Source organism: Nicotiana sylvestris, chromosome 3 (assembly GCF_000393655.2).
Source record: "Nicotiana sylvestris chromosome 3, ASM39365v2, whole genome shotgun sequence".
Classification (NCBI taxonomy): domain Eukaryota; kingdom Viridiplantae; phylum Streptophyta; class Magnoliopsida; order Solanales; family Solanaceae; genus Nicotiana; species Nicotiana sylvestris.
This window is the reverse complement of record NC_091059.1, coordinates 169,119,654-169,135,705: the sequence shown is the minus strand read 5'-3', so window position 1 is coordinate 169,135,705 and position 16,052 is coordinate 169,119,654. Positions and strand designations below refer to the sequence as shown.

The 16,052-nt window shown below is 33.9% G+C and overlaps 2 protein-coding genes across 2 annotated transcripts; one reads left to right on the top strand and one right to left on the bottom strand.

The window, feature by feature from the left end:
- The first annotated feature begins 2,315 nt into the window (after positions 1 to 2,315).
- LOC104213270 (uncharacterized) lies at positions 2,316 to 6,239 on the top strand. The gene is made up of 9 exons (XM_009762735.2): positions 2,316 to 2,589; positions 2,691 to 2,766; positions 3,490 to 3,529; positions 4,325 to 4,383; positions 4,510 to 4,547; positions 4,716 to 4,779; positions 4,957 to 5,010; positions 5,548 to 5,649; positions 5,805 to 6,239. The coding sequence occupies exons 1-9, from the start codon at positions 2,402 to 2,404 to the stop codon at positions 5,859 to 5,861; spliced, it is 678 nt and encodes a 225-aa protein (XP_009761037.1). The 5' UTR covers positions 2,316 to 2,401; the 3' UTR covers positions 5,862 to 6,239.
- Positions 6,240 to 6,414: 175 nt separating this feature from the next.
- Positions 6,415 to 15,247, bottom strand: LOC104213271 (ubiquitin-like modifier-activating enzyme 5). Its single transcript, XM_009762738.2, has 14 exons — positions 14,963 to 15,247; positions 14,126 to 14,194; positions 13,924 to 14,037; positions 12,797 to 12,925; positions 12,317 to 12,385; positions 10,698 to 10,850; positions 10,453 to 10,489; positions 9,770 to 9,852; positions 9,442 to 9,516; positions 9,053 to 9,127; positions 8,581 to 8,667; positions 8,372 to 8,487; positions 8,119 to 8,165; positions 6,415 to 6,915 (listed from the first exon to the last, which is right to left on the bottom strand). Exons 1-14 carry the CDS (start codon positions 15,050 to 15,052, stop codon positions 6,779 to 6,781), a joined length of 1,281 nt encoding a protein of 426 aa, XP_009761040.1. The 5' UTR covers positions 15,053 to 15,247; the 3' UTR covers positions 6,415 to 6,778.
- Positions 15,248 to 16,052: the final 805 nt, after the last annotated feature.

The window sequence follows — 16,052 nt, the reverse complement described above, 5'->3', positions numbered from 1 at the left end:
CTATCTACCTACATGGCTACGCCATATTCATGTAAAACGAAATGTTTTGGAACTGATATTAGCAAATATCTTATGTCACAACAGATAAAAAATGTGACTATGATCACAAAAGTAGCTCACATAATCCAAATATTAAAGTTCCCTTTCAAGTGAAATTTTCAAGTTTGGGAACTCGATTAATTGCTCTTTGTACTGAAGTACAACAACACTTCAATCACGGATTAGGTTTTTCTATTAAAAATCTATGTATCCATTCCCCTCTATCCAGGCCCGTAAAATTAGGATCCGTGATAGTTAGACTATTTTTAGTCTAGCCTTTCAACCTGCAACAACCCTTCTCATTTATCCGAACTCGGCACCAGCTATGTTAGGCAGAGTTCAATGTTCAAATACTTATCTGGAAAGTTTCTTATAAAGTATAAATTATCTTGAAAAAGCTAAGATCAATAACAGCTTTTTTGGACTCTTGAATAGCAACTAGCGCTTCTCCAATACTATCAGCTTTGATTAATGCCACCACTTTACAGCGAATCACGTCTTCATCTCCAAGCGCAACAGCAAGAATTTGATCAAAGAAAATACCTCGATTTCTGAAAGTCAAAGAAAGAAACTCCAAACCTTTATGTTTTTGCCTTTTCTTTTTGTCTAGGACTTTTCTTTATTAATAACGAATGACTAACACTTTGCCACATACAAATTAACTTTAAGAGTCATCTTAACTAGTCTTATATGGATGCCACGTGGGGTGGGGATTTTAAATATTTATTCACTAATTTATTAATTAATCAGGTAATGACATGTTACCCGATAATTAACTAATTACCCACGTAATTAAAAATTATTCTAAATTACTTAAAATGTTACTCACTTTTAATACACTTTATATATCATACTATAATATACTTTACTATCATGGTTATGTGGTACCATACAAAATAACTACATACACTTATTATTTTATTAAAACATCCATGTATATATATGTTCTCAACTTCTAATTTTGCTAATCTCGTATAAAGAGTACAAATTCTCGTACGCTAAATTCTTAAAAGTGTAAAAAGATAACCTTATTTTTCTTGCGAGAAAATAATTTCCATCTTTACAATAAATAAAATCTCATAAACTTTCTTATAGTATGTGTATAATTTACCATATTCAAAATAGTAATAATGGTAATTATCCAAAATTGTACCTATAAAACTTTTACTAAAATACTTTACTTAAAAGAAAATACCACATTAACATAATATCTAATGGTATCAAGGTTGTGAACTTACAGGGTCTCGTAATAATAATAATAATAATAATAATAATAATAATAATAATAATAATAATAATAATAATAATAATAATGCCTTAAACCCTCTATAATTTTCTAATAGACATAATCCCTTCGAACTCATGTGGATTTACTACGACACATTCTAATGCAAAGGTACGAGATGTAACATCCATTTTACAGTGATTTGAAATATTTTTTTGATGGTTGTATTTTTTACCAACATAAAGTATTCAGTTGCTTTAAGATGATGTTGATAATGCTGATTCTATCTATTTTTATTGTTGAACAAGTTTAAGTGAGCCAAATATGAGCATGATTTTCTATTCTCATTTTAAATGGATGGGGGCGCCCCCATACACGGAGAAGAAAATAATCAATTGTAGTGAGGATTATTATTTTATTTAAAAAAAAATGTTTTTTTTCCTTCTCAAAAGTTATGTGTTTTAGTATAAAAATTGCAAAAAGGAAACATGACTACAAGCTTTGAAAAAGGAAAATGCATAAAATGTGATTTTGTTTCTTTTTGTTTCAAGTGACTTTTTTTCTTCTGGCTTAAGCCATTGGTTTGCTAAATCGACATACAAGAAGATTGTATTATGGGTTCGAATTCCATTTCTTCCGGTACGAAAATAAAAGGGGCGGGCTAGTCAACTCTTTCGACCGCTAATCATCAAAAGAATGAATGATACTGGATGGGGAAAGCGATAGAAATTGATTCCTACAACGTCAACATTGGCGAGGCCACTCTTCGGTGGCATACTTAGTAGTAGAATGGTATATAAGATCTCTATTATGTACTCGTCAAACTAATAATTACATGATGATATATTTTTACTGGTAATTTTATCATTTTACTATAGTAATTATATATATATATATGTGTGTGTAACAATTTGATGATTTAACTATAGAAAATTAACATTATTTTTCCATCATTTTTTGTTAAATATTACAGTAATTTCTTTTTTTTTTCCGGCTTTGGATTAGTAGGTACTATTTTGGCGCGAATAAGCATAATTATAAGTGTTCCCGCTACAATTTTGCTAATCGCTATTTTTGGCGGCTAAAATCCCTTACTCTTCGCTTTTACTGCAACGTTCCAATTTCCAAGTCGCCGCCATGAATTCCAGAGAAGTAGCGCTGGTTTCAGCTGCCACAGTACTCGGTGCCTTTGCTTCTGCTATAACCGTTCGCCTTTTCTTCACCCCCAAAAGGCGTTCAATTACTGATTCAGACTCGGGAGTCAACGGTTTCCACCAGAGGAAGTCATCTTCTCAGAACCCATTTGATCCTTCAAAACGCCAAGGGTTTGTCCATTTTAACTTTTATTGTATTTAAAGTTTTAAATTTATGTGATTTACTTTTATTTTCAGAAAAAAAGTAAAGGAAAATGGTTATGTATGTTTAGGTATTTGTCATGGGATGATTATTTTATGGCGATTGCATTTCTATCTGCTGAACGGTCCAAGGATCCCAACAGGCAGGTACTAGTCTAATTGTGAACTGATTATTATGCTTTTTGTATGAATTCTAAGTTATTTTGGAATTGATGAGTAGAATTATACGCCATGTGTTTGTTGAAAGTTGTGTGCTTGATGCTAAGTTGCTTAAGTCTAGTATTTGTAGAAAATAGTTTAGGGTAGACTGCCTACATCATTACCCCTTGGGGTGCAGCCCTTCCCAGTCCCTGCGTGAACATGTGATGCCTTGTGCACTAGCCTGCCCTTTTTTTTTAAAGTTTATTGTCATTGACTTTGTCAATTAACATATCCTCATAATTAAAAGGAAGAATCTCAACTATATTCTCAAACGTAAGGAAAACGCCCAAGTAGTCTTCAATTGCTGCATAAATTGAAGTTTCCTGATTTGGAAATTAGTATGTCCTACGTGAATTTATCCAGTCTTCTAGATGGAACCAAAGTAGTGATTAATAGTTCTTGCCCTTTTAACCTCACACTAAAAAGAGTTATTCAATCATGAGTATGACTGATCCTTCCAACTGAATGAAGCTATTTATAGACAGTATCAAATTAGGGTGTACTTGTTGGAATAACTCTTGTTCTTGGTGCTCAAGTTAAATGCTCTGAATTCTTTTTGTATGTTTTATTTCCCACATTTTACTGCTTTAGTACTACTTCAAGGTTGACTTTCTCAATTCCAGTTTCACAAGCTCCGTTGAAACTAAACACTTTCTGGTTGTTTGGCAGGTTGGAGCGTGTTTGGTGAGTCAAAATGGTGTAATACTAGGTAGGCTGTATTTGAAGGAATCACTTATTTGTCTGTTGACAGCTGAAAATGTTCCGTATCATTTAAGTTTTATTTTTGCAATTTATTTTGCAAATTATATTTGATTAGGGAGAACTACATAATACTCCTATCAATTGATTGTCTTTTGGAGTAGCTGAAAGATAGATTAACTAGCTCATTTGGTTATGTGGATCAAGGGCACATATTCAGTCACTTTGGACTTTGAGATTTTGCTATATTAACCTAAATATACTATAATATTCATTTCTGATCTCATAACCCTGATGGTAGCATGGCTGTTCTACTTATTGCATTCTAGGATTTTCTTATTTAATATGAACAGAAAAAGATGAAAATGGAAAGGTGAATACTTCAGGAGTAGGGAGGTGAAAGCTACATTCACTAAGCATAAGTGCGTTCTTAGAAATGGTGAACATTTGCAAGACACAAGTCTTCAGTTGCCTCTCGAAGTTGTTTACTCTTCCTGCAGAGTAAATAATATTTACTACTATATGTTTTATCTCAACTTCATAACTTGAATTAGAATACATATGGCCACATTGTAACGCTGGGGAGTATATTGGTGAATTATAAGACCCACATAGGATTTTTAATGTTGGAAGTTCACCTTTATTCTCTGGTTTGTTATCTTTCCCCATATGGCTTGTGTTTCCATCCTACTTGAATGTTTGATTAGGCTAATTGCATCATTTCTAGAATATGCACATTCAAGCAACATATTTACTGCCAATAGGTTGTTAGATTCCATCTAATTTATGCTCTGCTTTTAGCCAGGCATTGGATACAATGGGTTCCCACGTGGCTGTTCAGATGACAAGCTTCCCTGGGCAAAGGTTGGTACTGTTTGCTGAGAAATGTTCTTTTTTATCGTCAGCGTTATTCTAACTCATTCGCTACTTTGCTGAGAAATGTTCTTTGTTATTGTCAGCGTTATTCTAACTCATTCGCTACCATTTCAGCAATCTAAAAATGGAAATCCGTTGGAGACAAAGTATCCGTAAGTTATATTCTTCTCCAAAACATTTATATATGCAATTTTGTCTGTAGGCTACATAATGTCCTTTTTAAATGTGTAATTACCAATAGCTATCTTAATTCAAGAAACAAAATTTTCTCAATCTACATTTTATGACTCTACCTCATTCAAGCTTTCCGATTCTCGCAGTTATGTTTGTCATGCTGAAGTTAATGCCATCTTGAATACAAATCATGCATCTGCTGCTGGACAGGTTAGCTTGAATCGTGACCTGTGAACTATCCATCTACTGTCCTGACAGTCCCCGTCTCCCCCCCCCTCCCCTCCCCCTCTAGACGGCTTCTTTTCTTTCCAATTCTATTGGAAATTATTTTATCTCCTGCAACTTGTGCAGTATTAACTCACAGAATGTCTTATCCGTATTATGCAGAAGCTCTATGTCACAATGTTTCCTTGCAATGAATGCGCAAAAATTATCATTCAGGTGAATTAAGCGTGATGCTTTATGACTTCAACATATCTATAGCACCCCCAACAACATCTTCTACTATGTTGATAAAATGGAAATTTGCCTCCATCATTGGAAGTTTAAGCTTTTTCTGGATGTTCATTTCATAAATTCTGATAGAACATGCTCTTGCAAAGATTATGCGAGGGCAAAACAAATTGCTAGATTTCCATTAAGGGGAGGCTATTGAATGATTTGTTAAAGAATTTGCATATCACTTGCAAGGAAAACTGGGGGCGTCAGGATTTCACATATTTTACCTTGCAAATGGATGTAATACAGACTTTACGTAGGCGCATTTTGTTTCTTTTTCAAGATACAAAGAGTAGTTATAAAAGGATTAATAAGGATTGCAAAGTAAAAAATAGCTATAACAAGAATCTTTTCGTATTTTCTGATATTGACTTCTGTGCACCGGAACTAGGATGTTCGATTAATCATGCATTTCTGCTTCTTGCACCTTCCCTTTTTGGCTTTCCAGTAATGTATACTTCACAAATGTTTGTTTTGCAGTCTGGTGTTTCAGAGGTAATTTATTTTGTGGAGAAGAGGTTGGACGGTTCTGACGCAACGTATGTTGCTTCCCACAAACTTTTGTCAATGGCAGGCATAAAAGTAAGTCATTTTATTAGTGTCAATTTCTGAGAAATGTTTACTTTCCTCAATAAGGGAAAAAGATTTCTTTTCATGATTTATAATCTTTGGTGAAAAAAAAGGGAGCACCATTTATTAGCTATTTTGATTTGTGAACTTCAAACCTTGATTTATAGGTAAGGAGGCATCAACCACAAATGAAAGAGATCTCGATCAAGTTTGAAGAGCTATAGACGGTCCTGATGATGCGCGCTTCTCTAAGCCTTTGTGTGTCTATGCAGCTCTTTCTCTCTTTGTTAAAAGACGACTGGATTGATTGCATCTTTGTTAATGCTGCTAAGATGGCTGAGGATTCTCAACTTACCATGTAGGGTGTTCAACTCTTGAGATGTGTACCAATGTTTGTATATCTGCGTTAAAGCTGAAACTTCATACTATTCCCTAAAGCACCTTCATTCGTTATTGTAAAGAAGCTGAGTTAACTTACCATTACGCAGTTATAGGTGCTTTAGTTCCTGAGTGAATTGACTTTGTAGAGAATAAGTATCACAATACGTCGATCTGTATTCATTTTATTACTAGTTTAAAACAGAAAAACATGCTTATGTAGAGATCCACTTGTAACCAGATTCTCCGATGTCTATGGATTGGGACAATTCATACCTGGCTAAGCCTGTAGCAAATAGGGAATCGGCCTTCATTTGGTAAAACCTGATATTCGATGGGCACTTTTCAACGTTTTCAATTAACAAAACATGTGGGGATAAAAGAAAGAATACTTGAACATTGTTTAATATGTCTTCATTAATTTAACACCTTCCGGGGTTCAAAATTGGAAGAAACGAGATGGTAACGACATTTGATTAGCCTCTTTAGTAATACAACGGTAATCCCATCTCTGTCAGCAAGTTGTTGCAGTATAAGACTAGTTTGACTTTTACATGTCTTCAATCCCGCCGCATGAATAGGAACAAACTCTCACTGTCCATTCATTTAAACAATCAGCATTAAGAGCATTAAAAATGCCTCCAAATCCCAAGACTATCAAGCTTAATGGTCTCTGAAGCAAGGAAATTTTACACAAGTATCATGCAATTTAGAGCATGTTTTCCTTTTCTCTTCAACATGAGTCTCTTTGTATTTCAGTAATCTAATCTGCGTTAAGGGCCTCAAGTTGCCTTCTGAGTTCTTCAAGGTCATCCGCCGGACCAACAATCTCTGTAATAGCTGGTTTTGTGTATTCATCAGCTACTGGCAGCTCATGAACAATACCTTCAGGAAGGACACCTACAAGAAAAATAAATAATACATTCAGGTTAAAGTATAAATACTAAGTATGATATGATATTTTCAGATTATTCAACCATTAGTTCTTTCTCTTTACATTTTAAGTTGTTACCTAAAATACGATGCATCACATAAAGTATAATTTTAGGAAGAAACGGTCGTAATGAAAACTGGAATATTCCCTTCCTCTAGTCGTTTTAACATAATTCCATGAACTAGTGATCAATTCCAATTACTTGTTTAAATGCCAAGTGACCTCCTAGAAGTCATTCTCGATTGTGTAAAGAATTGTTCCAAGTTTATTGCTCGGTAAAAGCCAGAGCATTACATATATATGAACAGTCTTCCACCTGTATAAACTAGAGACATACCCTATAACGCTAAACACAAGAAAGAGAGAGATTGTCCTAGTATGATCTGGTAGCATTGTCGAACAAAGAATTATATGCACTTTTTGTTGTGAACTCACATCAAAAGTTTGAAGGGCAATCTTTTCAACAAAGCTTTATTGATTTGTAAGTTTACTCTATAGCTTCACAAGGCCCCTCTTACGGTATGTAAGATTGTACTCATCTTTCCATGTGGCTGACATTGGACTCTAGAGGGAAAAAAAGATAGGTGCATTTCCAAGATAAAATAATATCCTAGACTAGAGTAGAATATGCGTTGCGATCTCTCAATGCATCTTACTACAAATGTGTGTGTATACATATATGATAAGGTAAGATTTTATTAGTATGCAGTATCAAGAAAATACTGCAGAAGAGGAAAACAACAGAGCAGTATCAATGCATCTTACTATATTAATGCAGGGCACTTAAAGTTTAAGGCAGTCGGCATGCCTATCCTAATCAATAGCAGAACAAACTGTATTTTCCTTTTCCCCTACTATCCTTTCAACTTTCATTCTCCTGTCTTAGCTCTTTTACCTTTGAACTTTCCAAATTTCATGTTATTTCATTCTTTAGCTTGATGCTTCTCAGTCTTAGCACTTCAGATGTTTAGATGGAAAGCAATGGATTTCACAAGTAAAGGTTAATCACAACATCTTTGGCTAAAGAAACTTTTGTACTTTGAGCAACACGGGCTTCATTTTTGAGTTATGAATTATGATCCATCGAAGAATTTGAGTCAGCAGATAATGAATGCACAAGCAAATTGAGGCTACAAAAGCAAAATATGTTTATCAGTGTGACTGAAAACCTGAATGTCTACTGACAGCACCATCCACTTCATTGTCATCAACAACGCTGAAAGATCAGAAGATAGCAACAAAAACAATTAGTTGAACAACAATAAGATCAGCAAGAGTTATTAGAACCCATCACTCACATTAGACTCAACAAAGCTGTCCAAGTGCTTTTTACCAATATGAGGTATGTGAGGATGTAGTTGTCTGTAAGCTTACCTTGTGTTTTTTCTTTCTTTCTAAATTTGCGTTAGTATCGAAACTTACCTTATGTTCCATTCATTATCTGCATGAACAGGGTTTTCTGGTGCTGATAATGCTTCCTTGTCCGCCTTTACTTTAGCAGCAGCATCCCTGCTAGGTTTTGCAAGAATGTATTCCTTCTGCAGAGTAGTAAAAAACATCATAAAATGTCAAACTTCAATTGAATATCAAAGACAAATGCCTCTTCATTTGTAAGACCATGGCCACTATACCTGCCGTTCCAAACAAGCAACATTTGAACATTGTGTATTTGGCTTCATCTCCATCGTTGGAAAATAATCTTTGAGGGCATTGTACCCCTATAACAAGCAACAAGAAAAAAAAATCAAAAAATCAAAACTGTTGAGCTACACTTAATTTCTCTCTACACCTTGTCCTCCTTTAAGAGGAGGCAAGTTTACTCCTTTGTGAATTTGAGAGACTGGAAATAAGAACTCGAGTATATACTGGTCTGCCATATCCTCTGAATATATGATCAGTTATTTGTTAAGAACGAATGTACAGTAAGAGGGGATGATCGAAAAAGTCCTCCGTACTTCAAAGGCTTGAAGGAACTCAAGTCAACATTTTGACTAAAAAATATCCAAGAAAGAACTTAAGTGTGATTAACATTCTCCCACATTTATCGTGGAGCCTTAAAGGGAGAGAAGGGGGAAAGGGAGAGAGAGAGATTGCAAGCTTTACCAGATATGGTGACACCTGTCCAAACTTCAACAAGTATTTCAATGTGTTTTGAACTAAAAGTCCAGCTACCACTCCCTATCAAAGATAGATAGAATGTTAATTTATCAAATCATGTAGCAAATATATAATACAACTTCAGTCAAAGCAATAAACAGGACTCTAGTAGTGTTGCTGGAAAAAAAGAAGTTAATATTATTCTTCCAAAGCATGTGGGAGCATAAACATGAGAAAAGCTGCCAAATTAACAGCAAATGGGGCTATAAGGAGAAAGAGAACAATTTAAAGATGAAGAAGCAAACATCAATCACAACTAGAACTTGTCATGCGTAAAACTAAATAAAGAGAGAACGGGAACAGCAAAACAATTGGGGGAGTAAGGTTTTTCATACCATTGTAGTAGGTAGAGAGGCAGCACAAACCCCTTCACGCTTTAGGGTCCGTTCATCGATTCCAGATGCTACAACCTAAAAGCACAAGTATTCCATTACAGTGATTTACTTGGTTTACTTGCAAGCAAACTTAGCTGGAGTTCCTACAGAAAACTGAAATTTGGCAGAACAAAATAATTTTTAGCTATAAGATAGCCTTTTTTAACTTTTATTTCTCTGACTTTAGCAATCTTAAAGGACTGTTACAGAAATCAAAAGTCTCACTTCAAGTAGAGATTGGTTATCCGTAATTGAAGTCATTAGGGGAAACTTCAATAACTAAACATACCAGAGGAGGTACACATGCAAAGCAAGCACTTTCACCAGGAATCAACAATTGTATGTGACCTGAGACAGCATCTTCAGATACACCTGTCACAAAGTTTAACATGAGTTCCAAATTATCCAGAATGTATTTCCCTATCGTTTGATAAAAACTTTTGGTTTGCTATATGAAAACAAAAAGCTGCACATAAATTCCTTTAGTGGAATCCATACAAGAAAATTACAACCGATGACGATCACATCCAGATTCTTACAAATGCAGACATGTACGTACAACACATTTTCATAGAAGCTTGTAATATTATAAAGTCGGAATACATTTGTCGGGTGTTAATACAACTAACTGTTTTTCAGCATTTAATGATATAAAGAGGTTGTAGAAATTCAAAATTTTATTTGGCTAAAAGTTCCAGTGATACATTAAGAAAAGAAGCAACAAAGAAAGATCGGGCTCCTCTTCCACTAAATTAAACGAGCTAAGTTTGTGCATTACCAAAGTTCAGTTTTTCACCAGTTCATTTACAATTTCTTATACAGCCAGTATTTTAACACTGGAAATTTTTCAAAATATCTCTTTTAGATGAAGGCTATCTTATAACCAAGTAAGGGTAGTGCTTGGCCACATAGAAGAGTTTCCTGACACATGAAAGAAAGAAAAAAGAAGAATATGAAATTTCAGCCACTTACCAGATTCCATCCATGTCTGGTTTAATTCATTGCAGGCCTGCATTATGATGAAGTACATAGCAGGTAAGCTACCAAATAATGAACAACCTAATACCTAATATCTAGTAAACTTGTTCTTATACAGATTAAAGAAGTTCTTGCAAAAAGAACCTATTTCAAATTACTTTCAAAAAGAGGACACTAGAGCATACAAAAGCACACACTAGCAATTAATTAAATTTTAGATAGCAGATATTTGCTCGTACCTGATTTACTACCATTCTTGCTTCATAATTATCTACACAGCTCAAAACGAGGTCAACCCCACTGCCACTCTTAGTTGGGCGGAATGACTTATTTGTAAGACTTGACATAAATGTGTCAAAACCTTCCACTGTTGTGATATTCAACGTGTAGCTCTAAAAAAATAAACCAATTAATTAAGAATAAGGATTCTATGGAGAATATAAAGATAAGAATTGAAGGATGCAGGACATATTCTTGAGTAAAACTGCAAAACTACATCAACAAAGAAATGTCACAAGCAACCCACTCTACCTTAATAATTTATCAGTTCAAACAGGACAAACTTTCAAAAAACTTTTGGGATGGGCATCAACACTCATGCAGTATGTAAAGGAGAAACAACACCAAATCTTCAACTGGAAGCAACATAAGCCGGTAAGACATGCACTTGACATGGCCCAGAGAGGGAAAGGAAAGGGAAGGGACCTAAAAGTACGATCTGTTAACTTCTTTCGATGCTTCAAGTTTTAGGTGCAGAATAGGGTCATCTTTTAATCCATAAAAAATAGTCTGGATCAATTATTTTCTAGCACAGTCCATTGAAGAAAAGCTTATATACAACCAGGTCCCAGGGACCAGTTCAGAAACATGAAGAAGTCAATACCACTCTCACGACCTAAGCACTGTGAAGTGATCACACTCACAACCTATTTATACACTTAGCAGACGAACAATAGGCATTATTGTCAACTGACTTGAAATAGAACTGATGCTTAAACTAATAGATAAATAGGAAAAAGAATATTGAAAGGAAGTTGGACATGAGACAGAACTCTAAGCACCCTAGTTTCTTTGGATCTCACCTCAAGTGATGAAAAATTAGTTCAAAATAAATCAGAACATTTAAGAGTGATTGTTGACGTTCTACACTAAAGTAACAGTTAATAATCACAAAAAGAGCACTTTTTTTCTTCCAATCGTATTTTAAAGAATAGAGTGGAAAGAAGAAACAATTATTATAGATTTATTTAATTTCTGATTATGGTGAAAAAGCACCCAATTAAATTTCTCCTTTAAGCGAGGTTGAGCAGGAGAGCCATCAGCACTTGTTCTTCAAGTGTAACATCTCAGCTTGTATTTGGTTGAAGATTCTGAAGTGGTTAGGCCTTAGCAGGTATGGGCAACCATGGGAAGAGGAGCTAGAATGGCAAGGAATCAGGCAAACGGGAAGAGCTCACAAGCAGAGGTTTATAGAACGAGTTTGGCTGGGACTGTATATCGCATATGGCGTGAAAGGAACTACAGAATCTTCCAGCAGAAAAAGAGAACCTGTGAAGCAATAACTAAATTGATCATCCAGGAAGTTCACCGTCGAGGAAGCAAGATGCCAAGATGGTCAAAGCTACTGCAGAATTTAAATCCTAGATTCATAGCTTTGTATTGAATCGGTGTTCAGGTTGATAGGGAGATAGGACTAGTGTGGATCTGTTACATTAGATTATAGCTGGGACTTATGTCTAGATATAGGGATTTGTTATACTTCTAAATATTTCCCTGGTAATAAAAGTTTACTACAGTTACCAAAAAGAAAATTCTCCTTTATGACAAAGCCCTAAGTAGCAAAGTGAAACAATCCTACCTCAAGCACAACATCAGGATTTATCTCTGAAAGAGTTTGTACAGCAGCATCTGTCTTTGTCATACCAACCTGGAAGTGACATTAGAATTGTATGATAAAATGTCAGAGGATTGTTCTCTATAGCTGAAATAATGGATACTAGCTTATTACGTTAGGAAAATGTCAAAAATCTTTGGCACAACAAAACATACTATTCCCTCCGTTTCAATTTATGTGAACCTATTTGACTTTAAGAAAAAAGAAAAGACTTTTGAACTTGTGTAAAATGAGGCACAAATATTTTGTGTAGCTATAAGTCATTGCATAAAGGTAAATTGTTTCCAAATATGGAAAGGGGTCATTCTTTTTGGCACGGACTAAAAAAGAAATAGGCTAACATAAGTTGAAACGGAGGGAGTATTAGCATTGAAAAGTTATAACTCATTAGCTACTAAATATGTACATAAGGGAAATGGAAATGAGAATATTTTCTAGAAACACCTGCTCTGGGCGAAAAAATAGCCTATTCATATTAGCTAACTCCACTTTGTCATAATCATACAACAAAAGACGACCTATGCCACACCTTGTTAGCATCTCAGCAGCAACACTGCCAACACCACCTATGCCCTGTCACGAAGAAATTGCAAAATCATGAGCATTTAAATATCAAAGACTAGCACATGCATTCTATACGAGTCTAAAGTAAAACATCGAAGACTCAAATACATATTCAAAAAGTTCAGTCTAAATAATTATTCTGACAGCTTAATCGACATACTAAAGATTTTGCAGTTCCTAGGCCTTAACCAGGGTCTAAGCCCTTTTAGACACCAACACATGGCCAGTAAAATAAATCCCACAGATAGCTTAAGAAAGTCCACAAGCTTAATACTAAGATTGGCGTCACTATAGCTAATGTATGATGAAATAAAAGACGATACTTTTATAAGTAAAAAGAAAACGTTATCTTAAGTGTAAAGCACAAAAATCATGAACATATTATTTTACATACATCTTAGACCTTGACAAGAAACTGATACAATCTAGATAGCCATCAAGCACTTTGGATTCTAATTGGAGGCTACTTTCATAACGGGGCGAGCTACATGTGCAATTTGGCCAACAATTAAAGATTACATTATATTTGGTGGCTATACTCTTAATGCTTAGCTCCCTAGTATAAATAGCCCTTAAGGCTCTCATTTTAGACTTAGCTTATTTTGATATTGAGATTATGAACTCCTTGAGTGAGTATTATGGATGAATTCCATTGTTGCTTGAAAACCTTTAAGGTAGCTTTTATGGGGTTCTTCCCCTTAAGGGTTATCCTATAGCTTAGGGTTGAATAGGATTTTAATTGAAGGGTATTTGTGTTTGATTTCAAGTGTTCTTCAATTTCCCTAATTAGTTCTTTGCTAAATTCTATCTTTCGAGCCTTTTATTTGTGTTCTTATTATTATTGCTTCGGCTTTCGTATCAGAAACACTAAGCAAGATGAATCTCACATTCATAGCATAGTCGGAAATCATGAAACATGCAAAACAATATTGGAAAGTAAAAATGCAATTTTATAGTAACAAAACAAATACACAATTTAACACAATGAAAGGAGATAAAGTACAGACAACTATGGCAACTGAGAATTCTCGTATCCTTTCGTAATTCTCCACAATACCCATCCTCTGAAGTGCCATAAGCCTGCTATATGGATTGCTGTCAACAACCTCAGCACTCATGTCCTGCCACCATCACAATCATGTAATTATTTGACTAAAGTTCTTAGTTAATTCTGATGACAATATGGCATGAAGGACTATATACACTAACCTTGACTTTTGACCGGCGAGTAGGTCCTGAATTCTCAAGGGTAGCGATGTTTTCAGCATGCAAATGCATCTAGAAATAGGACCAAAGAGAGAATAGTATTTATCAAAATCTCATGACTGGACATAAGAAAAAAAGATTGAAGGTTAATGACATTTAAAAGATATGGTGAATAGTTGATTCTTTTAATCTACAGTAAATTTTTAAAGTTTCATTGTTGGGGAAGTAAGACAGAATGGATCTGAAAGACCAATATCCTGCCCAATTATATTTCTTCGTTAAATTACAATGTTCAATTTTGAGGATATCCAAAGGGCAATTAAGCATATGAAGTAAACCTGGAGAACTCCTATATAACATAAGACATAAACCAAAGCCACATTTTCCTTCGGAATAAGATATAGAGAAGGCTAGAACTCGAATGCATTTATAATTTTTTTTGATACAAATTGTGGTTCTGCATTCTGGGAGGATGAAACTGCAATGTTTAATGCAGGAATTTTACGACAAATCTGAAACACAGCCAAACACTAGAATTGCATGTAATTCTGATAAACCGCCAATTTAATGCATCAAAAGAATAGCTGAACGAGTCATATTTGACCTAGACAACTATGCAAAATCTAAACTGTGAATGTTAAAAGTAGATCCAGATGATTTGACCTAACATTGGTGTTTAAGCATTGACTATTGAAGAATTTGTGACGCCGTGGAACTGAGGCAATTTAGATTGTAATAAAATAATACACAAACGTTTAATTAACTGATCATAGACGCAGATTTCATGTATAAGAGAATGTTTGTTCTCAAAAGGGAATATACATGGATATGTGAAAGTACCTTGTCGATTAGAGCAAGATGGGAAGGATCTGAGAGCGATTTCTTAAGAGATTGGAGATCATTCAGCAATTCTTTGAGCTCCACCTCCATGATTTTCACCGATTTGACGAGTAGCCTTTGCTGTTTTTGTAAGCGAATCTGTGAATATTATTGTAATCTTAATCAAATTTAGCCGTAACTGCTAAACCTGCTCAAAGACAATAGCTACTGTCAGTCCTCACGGTTACGGATGTCACGTCATATATATCCCAATTCGTTCATATCGAATTTCCTATCCTTCTTCGGAAAGGAAATCAAAGCTTTTCTGTTTTATTTATTCCGTCTTAACTTTTAAAAGAAAAGAATAATTACACATTCCTCCATTTATGTTTTGACTTGTTACACATACTTTAACTTTAGTTTCAAATATTACACAAAGCTCTACTTTCATTATTTATATTAAATTTATATTGTAAATCTAATTGGAGAACTTTGGATTACCGATAAAGTTATATTTTTATTCTTGCTCGAGCTGGATGATTAAAAATTATTGTATTGGTCAAAATCAGTATTTTAAAAGGCGGAGGCGTGAGGTGAGGCGTTTTGCCTCTGACGAGGCGAGGCGTAAGCCTTGAGACATGGGGCGCAAGTCCTACAGATCTTTAAATTTTACTAATTTCAAGTATTTTAAGATAGTATAAAATAAAAAATAAGTATAAAAACTACATTAAAATCATAAAATTATAACAAATAAGCTATATATATATATATATATATATATATATATATATATATATATATATATATATATATATATATATATATATATATATATATATATATATATATATATATATATATATATATATATATATATATATATATATATATATATATATATATATATATATATATATATATATATATATATATATATATATATATATATATATATATATATATATATATATATATATATATATATATATATATATATATATATATATATATATATATATATATATATATATATATATATATATATATATAAGAATTTCGATATTATAATTTGATATTTTTCTTAAAATACTCTTTTTATTTAATATGCTTT

Bases quoted from the DNA above. Each gene is read 5' to 3' on its own strand.
- LOC104213270 (XM_009762735.2), top strand. From the start codon at position 2,402: ATGAATTCCAGAGAAGTAGCGCTGGTTTCAGCTGCCACAGTACTCGGT. The intron at 2,590-2,690 runs GTTTGTCCATTT...ATGTATGTTTAG, and splicing joins GATCCTTCAAAACGCCAAGG to GTATTTGTCATGGGATGATT. The intron at 4,384-4,509 runs GTTGGTACTGTT...CTACCATTTCAG, and splicing joins ACAAGCTTCCCTGGGCAAAG to CAATCTAAAAATGGAAATCC.
- LOC104213271 (XM_009762738.2), bottom strand. From the start codon at position 15,052: ATGGAGGTGGAGCTCAAAGAATTGCTGAATGATCTCCAATCTCTTAAG. The intron at 10,490-10,697 runs GTACGAGCAAAT...ATCATAATGCAG, and splicing joins CAAGAATGGTAGTAAATCAG to GCCTGCAATGAATTAAACCA. The intron at 9,517-9,769 runs GTATGTTTAGTT...TTGTGCTTTTAG, and splicing joins TTGCATGTGTACCTCCTCTG to GTTGTAGCATCTGGAATCGA.